A 22366-nucleotide genomic window follows, 5' to 3' on the forward strand; every position below is an offset into this window, starting at 1 on the left:
CATTTGCATGGCTTCAAAGTTGGCTATTCAGTGTGTCTTGTACTATAATTTTGGGTGTGTGAAGTACAAGTGAATGAAAAACATATGGATTAAATTTCTATTGTGATCACATGTGGGGCTTGAACAGATAGAGAATAAGGAATTCTGGGTTTAAGGAGTCCTACTTTACAATTAACTCAGAACATCACATGCAACATTGGACTTCCACCCCACCTCCCCAATTCAAGGACTGATTGGTTAGATGACAGACCTTTTCAGTGCATTCCTGCATGCTCAAACTGCTAGGCCTGGGAGATAACTGTGGACAGGCTTCATATATACTTATTTTGTTCAGACTAAAATGAAGATATCACATTTCTAGGAAGGGCAGACACTTCATTGGAAGATTATTATCTTTTAACAACTGCTACACAAAAGATTTGCCAAACCTGACCTATATTAATCAGGTTTCACTTGAAGGCTATTTGACTTGTTTGCCGCACCCTACCCTGGCTCTGCAGAGCTCATTCAGAGAAGTATTTATGCTAGACAATTATTGTACCACTGAGCTATGCTCTCCCTCAGCCATTGGACAAATTTCATCATCTATCATTGTTCTTAATTTCAGTGGCATTGCCATGTATCGAAATAGCTATGTCCTGCATTTGTGTAGTAATTTAGTTTACAATGTGGTTTAATACATATTTTAGAAGTATTTATAAATGTATACACTTATACACGTAATAGAGTATAGCAACCTACAATATAAGAAATGTAGAGTTAAGGGAAAATGCAGGCAAGAAAGAACATTTCATGAATTATTAGAGAGGAAGTCAGTGTTTAAAGGTGGTAGACCAGGTCAGGCAATAGTGATACATACCTTTAATCCCAGTACTTGGGAGGCAGAGGCAGGTGAATCTCTGTGAGTTCAAGGCCAGCCTGGTCTACAAAGCAAGTTCCAGGATAGCCAGAGCTATTACACAGAGAAACCCTGTCTCAAAAAACACACAAACCAACAAAAAGGTAGAGCAAAGGTGATTATATTGAGCTGAGTCTTTATTTTTAACTATGTGTGTGTGATGGGGGTGTGAGCATGTGAGCACAGGGACAGATGGAGCACAGCACTGTCTTGTCCTCCTATCTGGTGAGCTACTACACTTTTGTGCTGGGAGCTAAACTTGGGCCCTCTGTTAGAGCAGGAATTGTTCTTAACCTCTGAGCCATCTCCAAAGCCCCTGAGCTGAGTCTCAGCAGGATGGATAGCCTTTTAGTCCAAGGGAAAATTATGAAGAATAGGAGATAATAAATATAGTGGCTCACTTGAGGAAATTTTAAGTTGTTCAATAAGTCAGAGACTTAGTCTATGACGATCTTAAAAAATGATCTGGATGAGAATCAGGGAACAGCAATATTGTGATTAAGTCAGACAAATAAGGAAAATCCAGATCTGAAAGTGTGTCATCCCTCATGGATCAATATTAAGTAATAATACAATTGGTCTTTTATTTTGGAAAGATGGTTTGCTGGACATATAGAATTTAGGTTGCATAGAGGTGGAGCAGCTGGAAGGGAGAAGGAACGTGACTGAGGTGGGAATCAATTTATCCATTGTGGAAATAGCACAAGTGAGACATGCTGGGGATAGTTCTAAGGCAGCTGCAATGAAGAAGGGGTGTGCTTAAGAATAGGGTGGACAGAAGAACAGAATGACCTATTATGGGCAGATGAAAAGAGAGAAAGTGAAGACTGGAATCTTAAGACAGAGACAGGAATAGCCCTCACAGAAAGGGTGGCAGGTTCTCCTCTGGACATATCAACTACTCATACAAGTTACATAATTAATGAGGAACTTAGGGTCAATGTCTGAGTTTGAGGTAAACATGTGGGATTCTATGGTACATAAATTGTCACTCCACACACTGGAGTGGATGAGACCCAGGACAGATAGGTAACAAAATGAACATGGAAGAAGTTGATGAAGAGGAGGAAGGTGGAGGTTGGGCCTGACATTATGTCAGAACTCCAAGCTTTCTACTGTCTCAAGAATAAAGATAATTAAACTACCTGCTGCTTAAGAATTGGTTCAAGAGTCCAGTGTATCCTAGCATCTTTGTACACACTGTACCACACAGGTCTTGGATATGGTTCTGGTTGATGATTATCCCCACTTATAGTTGAGGAAACTAAGCCTCAAGGAGACACAGAATCACATGACGTACCAATGGCCTAATCAGAAATGTCTAGGTTTATCTAGCTCCAAAGCCCATGTTCACTACACTCTATCACTCTTACAGCTTTGAAGATAGCAAATACTTTTATCTTCACTGGTTCCTGGAAGAGACAGGCACACTAGTAGCTCATTATAGTTCAACCAGAGCAGGGCAAACCAAGAGGTGACCACTAAGAGCTTCCATTCTAAACATTTCTCCAGGCTGTTTTTCTATGTGTATGTGTGCTAAGTAGTCATGAGGGAGTTGGCAGAAATAGACATATAAATGTTTTTTCCCTGGCAAGATGATAGCATAGTCCACTTGGAAGAAGAGATGACCATGGAAATACCCAGTCCCACATAGGCCTGCTGCTAGTCTCCAAAAATCTCAACCTGGCAGCAGACAGTTCACACAGTCTCTTGTTCTCTCCCAGGACTGCTGGCACCTGGAGCCTGCCTCCTTTCCTGCCAGAGGTTAGGCCAGATCAGCCTCAGAGTGATGGGATAGGAAAGAACAGAGGAAGCTGCAGTAGCTGCCTGCTCCCAGCCAGTCACCTCTCCCCAAATGGGTTGTGAGCAGGCATCTGGGCTTTGTCATTTAGGGAAACCTAGCCAATAGGTGCATAGCCTTAGATGAAACTGGGTCAGTGGCATCCTTGCTGACAGCTAGCTTGAGCAGACCTGAATAAAGGCAGGAACACTTGAAATGTGGGTTCTGACCCCTAAATCTTTCTGATCCTGGTAGGAGTCTGCTCATGCACCCTGTGCATCTAGGGTTGGAATTATTTTTTGTATGTTTGACTTGACATCTACACAGGGAAACTCAAAGTCTGGATAAGCATGTATACTCACAAGTGTTTCCCACCCCTGGCTCATCCTGAACCCACAGCTTCCGCTAGACTGTAGGCTTCTTGAGGACAGGGACACAGCATGACTTGAAAGCCCAGTTCTCCCTATGTTATCATGTTTTAAACAGTAGTATGAGCTCAGTATGTATCAAACAAATATTCTCTGAAATCTTACCCAGCTAATATCTGAGATATTATAGATAGTAGCCATTGAATAAAGCCTATAAAGTTAAGTTTTTTTTTTTTTTTTTTTAAAAAAAGACCTTCCAATAATCTTGGCAGCACATTAATTAGGTGACAGAATTAGTAGGTACTTGGAGAAGCCCCAAGAGAAAAACTGATGCAGTCCCATAAAATCCAGGCCATGCGAGGGCACAGTCTATTGAAATATCTCATTGGAGTGTTCCTGTTGACCAGCAGAGATAAAATGACTCAACTTTGTGGAATCTTAGAAAACCTCCAAGACAAAAGCATCTCTGCTCCAGTCGTCTTGTACCAAGGAGAATGGTGTCGAGAGAGGGAAATAGGTGGGTCATTTCTGACAAGCACTGAAGTGACTTCTCTTCCAGCTGTTTGACCTGCTTGGCTTATATTTCATTTGTGACCTTAGATGCGGTAATAGAATTATGCCTCTCTTGGACTGTCATAAATATTGTGTGACAGTATAGTATACAATCAGAGGGTTAGTTGGCATTTCATAATTAAATATAGAGCACACATGATTAAAGCGTCTATCAAATGTCTAAGTTCAGTGTTAACACTGATAATAAAATTAATGCCCTTGTGAATGCACTTAGATTGTGCAAGAGAATATTGCCAGGCTTCTAAAAATGAATGAATGGATAAATGAATAAATAAATAAATAACTCTCCAAAAGCTAACTATGTCATTGAATAAATATTAACTGATAGTGTATTGAAGTTTGCTTTAGTGCTCTAGCTCTCTGAGTTCATTTTGACTCTTGTTCTGTACATGTGCCATAATAGCAAGCCTTCCAAGTCTAGCCTTTGGAAATACACTGTTCAGGTCTCATCTCGTTTTCAGGATCAGCATTAATAATACTGACTAAAATAAGAGCACCTTTATTGTGGTTTTTCAGCTCGTCTCCTTTTGTTCCACCAAACAGGCCTCAGTTTAAGGAGAGCTAACATTGATTTGGGGTTTAAAAAGAATATGCTGTGTCTATGTAACAAAATTAATGTTTACAAGTGTCCTCCGTTCTTGTAGAGAATGACATTAGTCCTTCCATTTTGAAGTAAGGATTATGGGTAGGAAAGTCTCATTTGAGGAGGATCATTTGTCTAGAATGTGGCAGAATGGGGAACACAATCAAGACGAGTCTTTGTTCTGACCTCTTCTATTTACAGCTATACCAGGGAAAATTTATTAAAAACCTTTTGGAAACAAAGATTACCTAACTCAAGCCAAGCAAGTAGTCCATGCTGAAATCCCAGTATTTAGGAGGCTAAACCAGGAGGCTCTAGACACTTAAAATAGTCCACTCACAGGCCACTAGAGAGAGCTATTTTAAGTTCCAGGTCAGGCTGATCTAAATAATTTTGTGTGTGTGTGTGTGTGTGTGTGTGTGTGTGTGTGTGTGTGTGTGTGTTTCACACACACACACTTCTATATACACACATCCTCACTTATTTGTCTTCAAAACAAGGGGGGATTGTGTACTTTGAGTGACTCTGTTGGCTCGGATAGCCCTTATTTTCTACCCTTCAAATGTATATGAATGTTCTAAAGAAACAATGGTAATGTTAGAACAAGATCTTAATTTATCAGAATCAAGTATAAAACCTTTTAAGCAGCAGTTCTCAGCCTGTGAGTCACAACCTCTTTGGCAAACCTCTGTCTCCAAAAATATTTACATTACTATTCATAACAGTAGCAAAATTACAGTTACAAAGTAGGAAGGAAAATAATTTTATGGTTGGGGTCATCACACACCATGAGGAACTGTACTAAAGGGTTGCAGCATTAGGGAGGTTGAGAATCATTGTTTTAGAGGATTTGAGGTGACAACTTTCTGGTTTTATAATGTTGAACACATGTTAGTTAACACTCTCTGCCTTAATTTACACATATACACCATAGGGATAATATGTGCATCTTCCTCAGAATTATAAGGACTCAATCATTTATATCAGTGTCAAGCCTGCCTGTACTAATCCCACAATCTTGAGTTGCTGGGTTGCTGCCAGCAGCACCATTAGGACTGGGCAGTTAGCATCCTGTATGGACACCTGTCGTTAGTGTGGGCAACAGCCTCCCTCTTCACAGAGCAGCCCTTGAGCCAAGATAGCAATCAGCATGGAAGGAGCTTTTGCAAAAATATTTTCAAATATTTATGTTTACTGTGAAGGATTAAAGAACACGTAAATACACAAATGTGCCTTCTCCTTCTCCCTCAAAACAAACTGTAGCTCTTTCCCCTGAGAACACAGGGTTGGGAATGATGGGAAGTACACTTTGTTTCCTTACTTTACTGGGAATGTCTGATGAGAAGCATGTGTTGTGCCCGAGGAGAGCTCACAAACAGAGTCAGCCTAAACTATCTCCCAAGACCAAACCAAATAAAGCCTCCATTAGACATTTGTGAGTAGCAGAGCCGCAGTCTCTTAGTGAAGACCTGCTGCAGTAGTTCAATAGCATCTTTAGGGGCTGTGGTGGGGGCAGGGAATGATGCCTGTGCTGGCTAGTATTCATGTCATCTGGAAAGAAGGAGGCTTAATCGAGAAAAGAAGATGACTACATAGGATTAGCCTGTAGTCCAGTCTGTAGGGCATTTCCTTGATTGATGATTGATAACAGGAGGACCCAGCTCACCATGGGCTGTGCCATCCTTAGGCAGGTGGTCCTGGATGATTTAAGGAAGCAGTATGAGCAAGTCATGAGTGAGCAAGACAATAGCAGTGATCCTCTGTGGCCTCTGCTTCAGCACCTGCCTCCAGGGTCCTGCCCTGACTTTCCTTCATGATGGACTTTGATGGAGACATGTAAGCTGAAATAAACCCTTTTCCCCTCCAAGTTGTTTTGGTTAGGTGTTTTATCCCAGCAGTAGAAACCCTCATTAAGACAATGCATATTCCTCCTAAGCCATCTATGGAAAAATGAACCATATATCCAAGAGTTTGAGGTTTTACCAGGTTTTTCACTATAGACAAGTCTGCTTGTTCAAATATGTATACACACACACACACACACACACACACACACACACACACACATACATCTTCTCTGCTCTAGCGTATCAGATGTAGTTAAGAGTTCACAAAAAGGGGAGATTAGGCCTTGGTAAGTATTCATTCACCAGTCTAAACCTTGGACCTAAGTAAATATGAATAAGAATCTGCTTGCTCTGTTTCTTCAGAGCATGTATACCCTAAGGTTAGCATGAAATAAAACCTTCACTGAGTAAAGACAGAACGACACAGCTGAATGTTAGCTAGTGTGTGCTCACTGTGGCTGGAGTATTGCCCATCTCTTTCACTGATGATCACCTTCCTGTGCTACTGCCCTGTGGCTCTCCTCTTAATTCACATGTAGCCTCCTCTGAGAGGCTGTCCTGACCCGGGACTAGATTGGATCTCTCACTTTGGTGCTCTTGGAATTCCTTTCAGCTTCCTCCACTCCCTCACCAATTTACCATCATACACTTGTGTGAGAATTTAATTATTTTTGTTTTAAGGTAAACAGCTGTCCCAGTGGAGCACTGCAGTGATTGAAGTTTTTAGAACCCAGGAATTTTAGCTCTAAAAGCATTTAAGTGCTCTCCTTAACTGAATGAGTGGCCACTCTGGCCTTCTACTTGAATAGTGTGATTCGTGAGGACAGGAACTCTGCCCTTTTTTACTGTTTTTCTTCATTACCTGCTCCACATCTGGGTCTCAATAGAAACATCTGTAGAACCAGTGTGAATGACTTTAGCCACATAAATTGAACTCTTTTGTTGTAGAAACTTGTCTTTCCCCCACTGAAATTATTGTTTCTATTTTAAGTATGAAATGTCCTCCTCTCTTTTTCATAATGGTCCCCTTACTTGACAGAATTTAAAGTTAATAGTGTCATATAGTTTCTTGCCTTTCTTCTCTTTGACTTTCCTTGCTTCCTTCACATTTGGAGGTCAAAAGGCCTGCTGATTTGAAGAATGACCAGTCAAGTAAGAAAGGAGCCAGAATAGTTGGCACTGAGGTGATTGTAGGTCTATCTGTCTGTGTCCTGATGATAGAAGGTGAAGTTCATGAGGCCAGAAATTACAACTACTCAGTCTGCTTCTCTATCTCAAGAGCTTAGCACAGATCCAAGCTGAATAAACACTTATTGGATAAATAAATGAATAGATCCTGTTCCTTGAGACCTGGCGGAGTTGACAGTGAGGGCCTAGCCACCTTCCCCTCCTTCTCAGGAACATTCTTCATAGTCATGCATCTGCCTTTTGCAGTCATTTCTGCTGGGTGGAGGAAAGACCTATACCACTGCAGCCTCATGAATAAGTGGCCCAGTTCCTCCTGTCCTGGCTTTTCTTTAACACACCTCCCTTTCGCTAAAGGACCAGAATAACCTGCGATGATAGCATTGCAGAATCGTGAACTTCAGAGTGCCTCTCACCCATGGGGCTTTGTGGCAGCCTGTTTCCCAGCACCCAGCTAAATCCTGATAGTCTTTCCAAGCTAAGTCTTTCTCTAAGAATCCACCGCTCTACCTTATGTCAAAAGCAAAATACAACAAATGAAGGGGAAAGTTTATTGTCATAAAACAGCTCATGTTGTGATCAGCAAGATTTCAACCTAACCTAAGTGATGAAAGGCTAGCCTTGAGTGGCTGCACAGTTTATAAAGCAAAAGGATCAAGCACTGTGGCCTTTTCCTCGTTGGCTCTGCATTAACTTCTTAAAACCCAAAATGTAACCATTTAACTTGGTTGCTTATAGCTAACTGGCTTGATCTCACCGAATCATGGTGTCAAGGATGCAGAGTGAGCTATTTAGTTTTATTAAACCGACGAGGTGCTTTGTTTTGATTAGAGCATTGGAGGGAATCAGGATGCCTTAGATTTTGTGTAGCTGATCTGGGCTGTCCTTTCCTGTACATGCTTGAAGGGGGAGAATGGAGATCACTAATTCTTGCTACAGAGAAGAAGCTAGCATTGAAGTGTTTTGTCAGTGGCTGTCCAAAATGATCACTTTTGCTGCCTTGACATCTGGATGAATTGTTCAGCAAGGAGTCCACAGATAGAGCCATGCCCCTCCTTGAGAGAAAGTGACTTTTCCATCATAAAAAAAATACATAATAAGAAGCTGAATTCCCTGGTGTTTGGGACATCAGTGGTAGGAGAATTAAGCTCCCCTTATCCTTGACAGTCAGTGTTTTCACACATATTGTCCTTTTTGTTCCAGATCAGCAAAGATCCAATTTTTGTACCAGGTGTGTGGGGACCTTATTTCTCAGCCATGGTTCCTGGCTTCTGGCTGAATGAAGGTGGTCAGAGTGTAACTGGGAAATTGGTAAGTTGGCACTTTCTCCATATGGTTGTGAACGTTATTATACCATCTGTCATATCACCCATACACCCAGGTACTGGAATGTTGGCAATTCAGAAGTCAGCACAGAGCTGAGTCCTCAGTATCTGTGGAGTGCAGTATGTGTTCACATGAATGGGTGCTGCTCCTTTCTCGTGGATCATCCCATTTCCCTTTTTGAGATGGCAATGCTACCTGTTGTCATTCCCTTGGTGGTTCCCTGTAGTCCTAGCGACAATTCAGCAAACCAAGCCAGGTAATTTTCTGGGCACTCATATCTTCTAAGGACTGTCTCCTTTAGACCCACAAATGTCCCTGTCACTTAGGCTAGATTGTAAAGAACTCTTCCTAAACAGAAGTTCCTGGTGACTCATAATTTTTTTCCTCTGTCCCTTTGTGCTTGATTCTCCCCTGCCCTTTTAGAATTATTTACTATCTTAATGATTTACCTGTTACTTAAGACGTAATTCCAGCTAATCTAGCTTAAGTTCAAGGCAAGCCTCTCTAAAGACATTACATGTGAATTAAGATGAAAGTCACCCAGAATTTGCTCAAGTGGATGTGTGTGTACGTGTTTTTATGTGTGTGAGAGAGAGCAAGATGGGGAACACTCCCATCACGTTGAGCACACAGTTACTCTAACTAGCTTTCTAGTTTGCTGTTCCAGAACACTGTCAGCTCCATAAAGTAAGAGCCATACAATGGCTCTTTTTATATCCACCCTGGTTCTTTATCCACAGTAGGTGTGTAATAGAAATGTGTTGAATGGTTGGACTTGTATAAGAGGGAAGACAGAAGATCCATAAAAGTGGATGAGTAGTGCTAACAGGTTCTATGCTAGGCTAGGAAATTGATTGCAGGGAGAAGCCGTTTGTATTGAGCCAGAAGAAATAAGGCAGGAATCCCACATCAGTCACCAGTCAGGACAATCTCCCAGACATGGCCACAGTTAAATCTGATCAAGGCAACTTTTCAGGTGAAGTTCCTTCTTTCTAGAGGATACTAGGTTGTATCAAGTTGACAATAAAAACTAACCAGCACAGTTCATTTCTTCTTAATTTGATGAACAAAGATATCACTGTTAAAACATAATCTTTCCTTTCTTGTCCCCAGGATCTCCAGTTAATGTCATAATTTAGAAAAATAATCGCTCCCAGGGCTGGAGAGACTGCTCAGTGGTTAAGAACACTGGGTCTTTTCTGGGCTAGGGCTGTTGCAGTTTCTTTTGAAAATCAGACCCACGTTACTGCAGTGGCTGCAGAGACCCATGGCAACACAAGGTGCTGAGAATGAATGACAGTTGCATGCTCAGCCCTAAATGAAGTGTTTATACCATCTTCTTTTGGGTACAGAAAAATTGAGGAAGACCAAGTGGAAAGAATGTCAGAGTCATAAGATAGGGATAAAGGGCATCAAATGATTCTTTTGGGCTCTATATAATGGACTCTCAACAGGTATGGTTGTCTGTACAGGAATGGGGCCATCAGCAGCCAAGCATAGACGGAGGGGAAACCTTGGGGTGCCCTACCCCTTACTGCTAAACTGTTTGCTATAGATAGATTCAAGGAGGGGAAAACCATTGCCTTCAATTGTGCACCTACTGTTGACTTCAGCAGGCTCCAAGTGATACTTCTAGTCCAGTAGTGACACAGATGGCCTTGTTAAACTAAATAAAAACCAAAACCAAATGTGGTGAGTCTGGGAATGGGGCAGGTAGGGAAGAAGTAAAGTTAGGAGGAGTAGGAGGAGCATAAGAGAGCATGGGGAGCAGAAGGTTCCAGAATGCATTATATACATGTTTGAAATTGAACAAAGTTAATTAATAAAGAATTAAACTCATTATATACTTGTTTCACACATTTGTTTCCACTGATATTTATTATTTATTTGAAAGGCACACATTTTCTTTCCTGGGGTGACTGACTTTAGTTTAACCACAGAGTACCCCACAAGCATTGCTCTGAGCTTGCTGACTCACCAGAATAGCTGCACAGAAACTCTTGTTCTTTGTCGACTTTTTACACAAAATCCCACTCCATGTAGTCAGTGGGCCTGCCTATTCACCCTCCAACTGCTCTTCTCTGTCTTAATTGGAGTTGTTTTTTATCAGTTGGCCAGAGACCAGTGGCTGAGCTACTTCTAAAATGGCATTGGCTTTCTAGGACAATTGGACTCAAAGTGATAGTCATTCATTCACTCATATGCCAGTATTACCTGATCTGTCACAGTGGTCTAGGCAAGGATGAGGACAATCCATCTATCATCAAATAAGAAAGGTGGACACAGTCCTAATAATAACTATAACTTATCATAGCACATGAAATAGTTGGTAGTATACCTGAAGTGTCCTGGAAAGATAGGGCATCACATTTACTAAGGACCTGCTGTATGGCAAGTGTGTTTAGGTCCATTAAAATTGGCATTTCCTATGGTCTTCACAGTATGTGTATACATTCCATGTTATTTCTCTTTTACTAGTAAAGAAGGGTGAGGCAACTGAATGGGAAAATAACAATGAGTCCAACAGGCATTTCTGCCTAATTTGTACTGTTCTCAAGCATACATTCTAAAAGAAGGAGATAGATAATGCCAACTGTTAAACACGTGTCATTTTATATTATAGGATTTTTAAATTAGTAGAAGTTGTACCTGTGAGTTTAGGTGAGCAGTTTGCAATTTTTATTTATTTTTTGTTCAGTGTGTGTGTGTGTGTGTGTGTGTGTGTGTGTGTGTGTGTGTGTGTGTGTGTGTATGCCTAAGCATGTGTGTGATTGGGTTTCATATGCACATGGGGATGGGGCATACATGTCAGAGTGCACATGTTGAAATCAAAGGGGAAATTTTGGAGATTCACTCCTTCCACCATGTGGATTTCAAGGATTTAATTCATGCTGTCAAGCTTGTCAACAAGTGCCTTTACATATTGAGCTATCTCTCCAGCCCAGAGTTTGCAATTTAAAATAATGTGGTCAAGTGGTATTTGAACAAAGAATAAGAAAGGAAAAACAGTTAGCTATTTGGAGACTGAAGGAAGAATATATCAGTGCAGGGAGCCTGAGAGGGTTGCTTGCTCAGGGTATTATAGAAACAGCAATGGGGCACATCAGTGGAGGAGAAGTAGAAAGTTGTCATATCTTCTGCCACTGTAAGGATTTTCACAATTATCCAAAGTAAAGAGAGCGACTAGAGAAGAAGCACGCCATAAAATACAGTGGCTGAGACATTTAAGGGTTAGCCTGCTCTGTTGTGCATTGATAATGGGCTGGGAGGATGGAGACACTGGTCAGATATGAGCTGCTGCAGGAAGTCGGCTGAGATGATCATGCTGGCTGTGAACACTCACCAAGTTTGGGATATGTTCTCACAATAAGCCCAACAGAAATGCTTGATGGATTAGATGTGAAGTTTTCCCTCAAAAGACAGGCCAAGGTTTTAGAACAGCATTGCTGTCATTACAGAAGATGGATTGGGTGTCAGGGAGGTGGGCAAAGAGGTCAAGACTCACTGCCTGGCTGACTGGAGTAGCTGCTCTCCTTCCAGAGCTGAAACTCCTTTTGACTTTGTGTTGCTAAGGAGCTACTCCCATTTGTAAATTTAAGACCCAAATGTTAGGGTTAATTTGTGACTCCTATTCTCCCCTCTCCCTCTATCCAGTGTATCAGTAAGTTGTAAGGGTCCTACCTCCCCAGTCTATCACCAGTTGTATGCTTTTGCCTTCCCTATTCTCAGAACTGCACCAGTCCCCCTTTGCCTCTGCTCTTATCCATGGAACATGAATGCTGTGTACTCTGTACAGAGGTGTGGTTTGCTTTTCCATCCAGTCTTATAATTCCTGGGTTTTCCCTGCAGTGTTTAGATTCTTTATGTTTTTGGAAAGACTGGTCTGAATGGATTTAGCTTATTCATTTTACTACTTGTTTTCAGTGATCACTTTTGGTTTTATGCTTTGTTGTCTCTTATTCCTGCTATCTTGGATTAATTTTCTATTTGTTGAATTCTTCCAATTCCATTTTAAGTTCCATTGATTGGTGTTTTTTTGTAGGCATCTTTTTTGCATTATTTTTAAGGGTTGCTTTAATGGTTATAACAAACATCCTAAACTGTTCAACATCCTAAACTGTTCTGTTTTGAATATACTTCCTGTTTCTTTACATAAAGTATAAGAAACTGTCATTGCTAGAGCTGTGTTTACCACTGTCCCAGCTTCTTACACCGCATTGTCCTGTGTGTGGTATCTACCTATCATAAAAAGCCCATAGTGAAGTAGTCATTACCATGTGTGGTTTAAATGGCATATTATTCTGCTCAGATTGACATAACAAATTACCACATCATGGGTGCAAAAATTATATATATCATTTTTCTCCCTGTTCTGCAGGCTAGAAGTCTATGATTCAAGTTATGAAATACTTTTACTAAAGACACTCCTCCACATTTATGTCTGGACATTGGTATATGTGCCTCTTCTTATATGACTAACAGTTGTGTTGTTAAAACCGCATTGTTAGAACTTTGTCTAACCTTGATTACCTCCATAACAATTCCAAGCACATCAGAGATTCAAGCTTCAGTGTTGGGATTTTGGGTAGAAACAAGTCCATTCCATTATAGTCTGGCATATTTTACATATTTTAAGGAAATCCTGGGAACTACAAACATTTTTTGTATTACCTATGTAATGATAATTTTTATTTCTTTGTAGAGTTTAAGTGTCTTTCTGGTAACTTTTTTTAAACTTAATAACTTCATTTGGTATGTCTCATAGTGCAAGTCAACTAACAAAAACATCTCTTTAATTTTGGTGTATTTACTCTACATTCAGGTAGAGTTATTTCTTCTCAATGTAGAAATTATGATAAACTGATTCTTTTTTTTTCCCTTTTCAACATATAAAGAGGTAAACATTTTATATTCTGAGGTCATTATTTCTTCTACATTGCCTATGGTGTCTACCACTCTTCCTCTTTGGTAACGTAACATCTCTCTCTGTCTTCTTTCAAGATTTTCTAGTCTTTGGTGTTTATTTTGATGGACAGAGATTTGGTGCTCTTTAGATTCATACTTGAATTTGCAATAACTTCTGCATTTGCCTTTTCTGCCCCATTTGTTCCTTTCTATTGTGAATCCAATTACATGTATCTGGGATTCCAGCTTCTCCTTCCATACCTCCCCCACCATGTATATTCTCACTGTCTCAGAATCTCAAGCTTTTAATTTCATACCTCTTTTGACTGTCACCTCACTCTGGTGTTAGTTTAGACATGTTCGCTGTGTGTCTGCTTCAGGGATGTTCATCAGTACCAGAATTCCCATGTTAAAGCGTGTTACTTACAGTTTCATGTTTACTAGCTTTCTTGTCCATCCTTGACTGTGGTTGAACTACCTGCTCTCAACCTCTTGACCTGTATTCCTCACAGTTGTCATCTCAGGTTCATTTTCTGTCAGAAGGCTTCTCACTTATGTGAGTAGTAATTGTCCCCAACATGTCACAAGTTCAGTAATTTCTAATGATGTGTGTACATTGTGATTAATATTTTTATAAAATTATTTTTCTTTTCATGTGGTTTATATAGTAAACTCCAACTTTTGTCTCCCTACTAACTAATATATTCTGAAATGTTTGTTGAATTCCTCGGTCTTAATGATTTATTCAGAGATTGCCCTAGACTAGGTAAACACTCATACACAGTACTGGATTCCCTTTCTATGGTTCTTTCTTCTCTGAGATACTCCTTTCCTCACCTTACTCAGAAGACTACATAATTTATGAAAATGCTAACCATCACACACAGCACTGGTTAAGGCTGTAAAATCAGCTAGCATGTGGAGAACTCTGTTTTCTTCCCATGCATCTACTTTCCCCTATTTTTAAAGAAAGCTTTTGTGTGTGTTTGTAATGTATGCATATGTGTGTGCACGTATGTATGTGGGTGAGGGGGCCGGAGGGTGATGTTGGGTGTCTCCCTCTATCACAGACTACCTTATTTTGGGGGCAAGGTCTCTTCCTGAACCTGTAGCTCACCATTCCAGCTAGCCTGGGTAGCCAGGGGCCTCTGTGTTCCACCTGTCTCTGCTCCTGCAGCTCTGAGGCTATGTCTTCCAGAGTTTTAACTGATTTAGATGACTTTCCAGTGCCTCCTCAGAAAAGCAGTTTTCTTGGACTTTGATCAATATGTATTATAGCAGTCTGTAAGAGAATTGAGAAACACGTTGGCCATTATGTGAAATGGAGACCCTGGAGGTTCTTTTATTGAAAGCCAATGAGATTTCTTTATTCCCATGACTGGAACTCTCCTGTGGGGTGCCCTTGCTCTAGAGCAGGATCTGAAGCCTTCCCTACAGCCTGCTTCACGTGTCTCACGTCTCCTCCTCTCTTCAGTTTGTGCAGCTCTCAACTTTGCTTACTGATGCCCACCCTCACTGCAGCCACTTGAGTCCTAGTATGCATGAAGTGCTTTCCTTCAATAATTTTTGCATCTGCTATTCCTTTTGCTGGGAAGTCGGTGGCTGCCATTGCTTTGAATGTGCCAGCTTAGGCATCATCTTCAACAAGCTCTTCTCCGGCCACTCATTCAAAAATCGCCACCCTTACTTCAGGGACTTCCATATTTGAGAGCACTAATACTGTCTTTCAGCATACCTATTATAATTATACTTACTTATTGACTGTATCTTTCTTTTTTTAAGGTTTTTTTATTGAAAATACTTTTTTATATAATACATTCTGATTATGGTTTTCCCTCCTTCATTCCTCCAAGATCCTCCACTTCTCCATTCACTCAAATTCATAACTTCTCTTTTCTTTCTTGTTAGAATACAAACAGGCATATAATAATGATAATAATAATAATGATGATAATAATAATAACAGACAGACAGACAAAGCAGAATAGGACAGAAAAAAACAGAAGAAAAAAAGCCTAAGGAAAAGCATAAGAAATACATAGATACAGAGACACACACACACTCACACAGACAGAAATCCTATAAAAGCACAAAACCAGAAACATATATATATATATATATATATATATATATATATATATATATATATATATACATATATGCAAAAAACAAAGGTAAACATAGAGAAATAAATAAATAAATCTGACAAAGCATTATAAGACAATGAACATCCAAAAATGCCTTTAAGTTGGTTTTGTTTTGGCCATCTACTACTGGGAATGGGGCCTACCCTTAAGACTAGATCATACAGCTAGTGTGACTTGATTGGAGAAAACTAAATTTTCATTTTCAAATGGTTATCAATTGGAGATAATTTCCAGATTAAAGGTGGGAACTTTTGTCCACCTCCCCTCTCAGTGCTGTGACTCCATCTGGCCTAGATGTCCATGCTGCCAGAATCTCCGTGAGTTCATCTATGCATCATTTCTGTGGGGTTTAGAAGGCCTTGTTTCCTTGGTGTTCTCCATCCCAAATATTGTGCTGTCTCTTATAATCTTTTCACCTCCTCTTCCACAGGGTTCCCTGACCCCTGAGGGGAAGAATTTGATGAAGAGAGCCCATTTAGTACTGAGTGTTCCAAATTTTCTCACTCACTGAACATTGTCCAGTTGTGGGTCATTGTATTCCCATCTACTATAAGGGGAAACTTCTCTGATGATGGCAGAGCAAGACACTGGCCTATGACTACAGCAGAATGTCAACAGGAGTTATTTTATTGCTGTTTCTTTAGTACAACAATAGTATTAGGTTTTCCCAGGTGGCCTATCTAGTTTCAGGTTCTTCACTATCCTAGTAGTACCTGGGATGGGTTCTTAAATCCAATCAAATATTGCTTGGTTTTCCCCACAAACTTTGCGTTACTATTGCACTAGTGTATCTTGCAAGCAGGTCACCATTGTAGATTGAAAGGTTTGTAGTTGGGTTCTTTGATAGAGTGCTAAGTACCTTCTTGTAGGTGGAGCACTTTTCTCCAGGTCCCACTAAGTCCCAGCAGTCTGGTAGCCCACTTAGAAAATGATCACTCAGACACTTAACATTATTTAAACTGCTTGGCCATTAGTTCAGGCCTACCATTGTCTAGCTCTTACTCTTATATTTAGCCCATTTCTATTAATCTATACTTTGCCACGTGGCTCGTGGCTTACCAGTACCTTACATCTTTCTTGTCATGGCGGCAGCTGGCGGTCTCCCTCTCCCCTTCCTGTTCCCCGAATTCTCTTCTCTGCTTGTCCCACCTATACTTCCTGCCTGGCTACTAGCCAATCAGAATTTTATTTATTTTAACCAATCAGAGCAACACATTTGACATACAGAACATCCCACAGCACCTTCTAGTACCTAGAACATTATTCTCTCTGTCTGTTTATATGGTGGTTTAGATTTATCAATTTTCATATGTTAAGCTATCCCTGCATCTCTGAGATGAGGCCTACTTGATAAAGGTAGATGATCTTTTTTATATGTTTTTGGATTCGGTTTCCAAGTATTTTATTGAGAACTTTTTGCATCTATATTCATAAATGAAATTCATCAAAAATTCTCTTTCTTTGTTGGGTCTTTATGTAGATTAGGTATCAGAGTAGCTGTCACCTCATAAAATGAACTGGGCAGTGTCCCTTCTGCTTCTATTTTGTAGAATAATTTGAAGAGTATTTCATTAATTGGCCCTGGCCTTTTTTTTTTTTTTTTTAAATTGGGAGACCCTTTTTGTTTCTTTTTGTCTTATTATCATTATTTTTACTCATCTATTTTATGACCCAGCTGAAGTCCCACTCTCTCTCTCTTATCTCCCCCATCACTTCTTCCATCTCTATCCAGGAAAGGGCAGGTCTCCTGTGAGTATCAATAAAACATGGCATATCAAATTGCAGTAAGACTAAGTACTTCCCCATGTATTAAGGCTGGGCAAGGCTACCCAGTGTGAGAAGTAGGGTCCCAACAGCCAGTAAAAGAGTCAGAGACAGCTTTTGTTCCCCCGTTAGTAGTTCCATAGAAGAACCAAGCTTCACAACTGTAACATATATACAGAGTGCCTAGGTCAGTCTTATGCAGGCTTCCTGGCTGGCCATTCAGTCTCTGTGAGCCCTTATGAGCCCAGGTTAGTTGACTGTGTGAACCTTCTTGTGGTGTCCTTGACCCCTCTGGCTTCTATACTCCTTTCTCCTCCTCTTCCACAGGATTCTGGAAATCTGCCCAATGTTTGGCTGTGGGTCTTTGCATCTGCTTCCTTTGATTGTTGGATGATGTCTCTCTGATGACAATTGGACCAGGCACCTTTTTGTCTCTAATTTTTTTTTTTAATTTGGGTCTTCTCCACCTGCCTTTTAGTTAATTTGGCTAAAGGTTTGTAAATCTTATTGATTTTTCTCAAAGAACCAACTCTGTATTTCATTGATTCTTTTTATTTTCATTGTTGTTATTTCTATTTTACTGATTTTAGTCCTGAGATTAATTATTCCTTGCAATCTAATGCTTTTAGGATTTATTTCTTCTTTTTGTTCTAGAGCTTTCAGGTGTGCCATTAGGTTGCTAATATGAGATTGCTCCAATTTTTTATGTTGCACTTAGTACTATGAACTTGCTTTTTATAACCTTCTTCATTGTGTCTCATAAGTTTGAGTACATTGTGTTTTCATTTTCATTCAATTATAAAAAGTTTTAAATTTCTTTCTTAATTTCTGTTGACACATTTATTATTCAGTAGTAAGTCGTTCCATTTCCGTAAGTTTGTAAGCTTTCTGTTGTTGTTGATATCTAGTTTTAATCAGTGGTGGTTAGATAGGATGCAGGGTATTATTTCAATTTTCTTGTATCTGTTGAAACTTGCACTGTGTTTGAGTATGTGGTCAACTTTGGAGAAAGTTACATGAGCTATTGAGAAGAAGGTATATTTTTTTGTGTTTGAGTGAACTGTTCTGTAAATATATGTTAGGTCCATTTAGTTTATGACATCATTTAGTCCAGCATTTTTCTGTTTAGTTTTTGTCTGGATGACCTGACCCATCTGTTGTTGAGAGTGGGATGTTGAATTCACACACTATCACTATGTGAAGATAGATATGGGATTTTAGTTGTAGTAGATATATGTTGTTGTTGTTTTTTTTTTTTTTTTAATGAACTTGGGTACCCTTGGGTTTGGTGTATAAGGTGTTTAGAATTTCAGTATCTTTGTAGTGAATTTTTCCTTTGTTGAATATATAGGGTCCTTCTCTGTCTCTTCTGATTAGTTTTGGTTGGAAGTCTATTTTGTCAGATATTGCAATAGCTACACCAGCTTGCTTCTTAGGTATATTTTCTTGGAATATCTTTTTTCATTCTTTTACCCCAAGGTGATATCTATTCTTAGTGTTAAGGTGTGTTTCTTGGATGCAGCAGAAGGATGAATCCTGGTTTTGCATCCATTCTGTTAGCCTGTGTGTTTTTATTGGGTAATTGAGACCTTGAGGTTGAGAGTTATCAATGAACAGTGTTTATTGTCTCCTATTATTTTGTTGTGGTGGTATGTTTTTTCCCTTTCTTTTGATGTGCTGGTCTGGGATTATTTATTCCTTGTATTTTTCAGGGGTGTGGTTTATCTCTTTTTACTTCTTCACGTTGAAAATTTCCTTCTAGCACCTTGTATAGAGCTGAATTGGTAGGTAGATAATGCCTAAATTTGGTTTCATATAGTAGTCTGGGCTGGCATCTGTGATCTCTTAAAGTTTGCAGCACATCTGTCTAGGCCCCTCTGGCCTTTAGAGTCTCCATTGAAAAGTCAGATGTTCTGCAGGTCTGCCTTTATATGTTACTTGGTCTTTTTCCCTTGCAGCTTTTAATATTCTTTCTTTGTTCTGTACATTTAGTGTTTTGATTATTATGTGTTGAGGGGCTTTCTTTTCTGATCCAGTCTATTTGGTATTTTGTATGCTTGGTAGGCATCTCCTTTTTCAAGTTATAGAAATTTTCTTCTATGATATTGTTGAAAATATTTCTGTGCCTTTGACCTGGAGTCAGTCTCTTTCCACTATTAATAGTTTTAGACTTGGACTTTTCATCATGCCCCATATTTTCTGGATGTTTTATGCTAGGGTTTTTTAGATTTAACATTTTCAGTTTCAGTTTTACCTCAATTTGGGTTTTCTTTATTGGTTCCATTTCCACTTTTATGTCTTGAACTGTTTTCTTTATTTTGTTCCACTGTTTATATTTTCCTATATTTCATTAATGGATATATTTATATCCTCTTTGAGGCCCTTGAACATACTCATAATAGCTGTTTTGAAGTTCCTGTCTTATCCTTTAGCTATATTGCATTTCTCAGGACCTACATGTTAGCATATTAGGCTTTATAGGAGACACATTGTCCTGGCTGTTACTGTGTTTTTATGCTAGTGCCTAGGCATCTGGGTTTGGGATGGTTTTGTAATTCTAGTTGTTGATGTCTAGTTGGGTTTCCCCTTCCTTGGTTTCAGTTGCTCTCTCTTGACCTTAGAGAGTGTGCCAGATATGGGTTTCCAAATAAGGAGTGCTTCTGAGTCTCTGCCATATGTGGTTAGTTGGTGTCTCAGGTAGAAGGTGTTTCTAGGTACTGGGAGCTGATAGGAAGGAATGGGGATGGAATATAAGAGTAGGGGGAACTGAGACGGTCCATATGAGGGAGAAAAGCTGGGTCTGCCACAACGAGCATCTGTGGAGTCCTCAGGGAATGGGGGAAGAGAGGGAAGACAGCATGCTACAAGTGTTCTGCTACAGGGCTGGGATTAGACTAGACAATTAGAAATGGAGGACAGAAAGAATGGTCAAGATCACTTACCTGATTCCCAGGCCATTGGGTGTCCAGAGAGAGAGTGCCTTGGGACCTTCCAGTGTGAAAGGAATGAGGTGAGGGAGGAAGCTCTAGGAAAAAATCTTTGTAGTCTCCTGGCAATAGGGGCAGAGAGCAAGGAGAGATCATGACAGCATGTGGTCCACTACAAAGGTAGGGTAAGACTGGAGAATTGGAATTGCAGTTTGGGAAGGAAAGTGAAGATTGCTTACCTGACTCGCTGTCCAGCATGGCCAGTGGCTTTCCTGGGAGAGAGAGACACCAATATTGACTAATGTCTTTCTATAGAGATAATTTTACTGAGAAAAGGAACTGTACCTTCCTTAGTTGCACTGAACCCCTCTGCTTACTCACTATGCCCAGAATACTCAGTTAACATTGGTAGAATCTGTGAAAACCATTAGCACTCTAGACTATATTTGAATTTTGACATAATGTCTCCCTTTGTAAGAAAAATTGCTTTTATTTATCTTTGTATCCTGCTCTAAAAATGATAAACAGCACAAAATAACCATATATCAGATGTTAGTTTGACAACTAAATGAGCTAATTAACAACTAAAATACATAAAGCTCCAGTGTTGGTGAGGGAATTAACTACTTTGAATTAAATCAGAATTTATTCACTTACTAGTGAAAATTGTTCTATTTAAAGCTAATATTAAAGTTGTAGAAAAACAACATAGTTAGCATCATCTTTCAGTGATGTTTATACCTTCCGGGGACTATTGTGTTGAATCCACAATTCTTTCAGTCAGCATGTTTCTTCTTTGTAGGATTTCCTGCATGAATGCACTATGGGAGAATTCCCACTGGGCTATACCTGGTTTGGTCCAGAGTGCTAGCACCTAGCCTTTATCCATCTTTTGGTTATTGTTGCCTTTTTTTTTCTCCTATTGCCATCTATGTGAATCTTGTCTGAGAGTGGACCAAGGGTACAAAGCCTGTGCAAAACTTGTTTGGGAACAATTGGGCAAACTAATATCCCTAAATCCGGTATTTCCATTTGGTGTTGTTCCTTTGGAGGCCCAGTCATATTGCTTTAAGGATATGGAAATAAACTTGCTAAAGATCTAAATATGGAGAGCAATAAAAATGCCCTTGGTTAAGGGAAGGTGTCTCAGTCAGGTGAAGAGGCTGAGTCCCCCTGTAGCTGGAAGGCTAAAGACTTTCTTTCTTTTTTTTTTTTCCTTTTTTAAAATTTATTATATTTGTGTTTTAATTTTACACATCAGCCATGGGTTCCCCTGTCTTCCCCCCTCCCGCCCACGCCCCCACCTTCCCCCCATCCCTTTATCATCTCCTCCAGGGCCAAGACTCCCCTGGGGATTCATTTAAACCTGGTGGATTCAGTACAGGCAGGTCCAGTCCCCCCCTTCCAGGCTGAGCAAAGTGTCCCTGTGTAAGCCCAAGGTTCCAAAAGCCAGCTCATGCACTAAGGACAGGTCTGGGTCCCACAGGTGGGGTACTTCCCAAACAGTTCAAGCTATTCAATTGTCTCACTTATCCAGAGGGCCTGATCCAGCTGGGGGCTCCACAACCTTTGGTTCATAATTCCTATGCTTGCATTCGTTTGGCTATTTGTCTCTGTGCCTCTCCAGTCTTGGTCTCAACAATTCAAGCTCCTACAGTCCCTCCTCTTTCTCGACAATTGGACTCCTAGATCTCCACCGAGGATCTCTGCATCCACTTCCATCAGTTATTGGATGAGAGTTCCAGCACGACTGTTAGGGTGTTTGGCCATCTGATCACCAGACTAGGTCAGATCAGGCTTTCTCTCGACCATTGCCAGCAGTCTATAGAGGATGTATCATTGTAGATTTCTGGGGACCTCTCAAGCACTCTGCCTATTCATTCCTGTTCTCATGTGGTCATCATTTATCATGGTCTGTTATTCCTTGTTCTCCCTTTCTGTTATTGATCCAGCGGGATCTCCTGCTCCCCTAAGCTTTCTTTCCCTCAAACCTTGCCCTTCATTACTCCCGCTGTCATCCAGGTTGTTCATGTAGATCTCATCCATTTCTCTGTCATTGGGCA

The 22366-nt window shown here is 40.2% G+C and overlaps 1 protein-coding gene across 3 annotated transcripts in view; it reads left to right on the forward strand.

The window, feature by feature from the left end:
• Fggy (FGGY carbohydrate kinase domain containing) overlaps positions 1-22366 on the forward strand; it is a 405205-nt gene that overhangs the window by 263937 nt on the left and 118902 nt on the right. For all 3 annotated transcript variants that reach the window (XM_036180113.1, XM_036180114.1, XM_036180115.1), the window contains one exon: positions 8438-8545. In XM_036180113.1, the coding sequence (XP_036036006.1) occupies positions 8438-8545 (108 nt within the window). The remainder of the gene's footprint in view (positions 1-8437; positions 8546-22366) is intronic.

This window comes from Onychomys torridus, chromosome 2, assembly GCF_903995425.1.
Source record: "Onychomys torridus chromosome 2, mOncTor1.1, whole genome shotgun sequence".
NCBI lineage: Eukaryota > Metazoa > Chordata > Mammalia > Rodentia > Cricetidae > Onychomys > Onychomys torridus.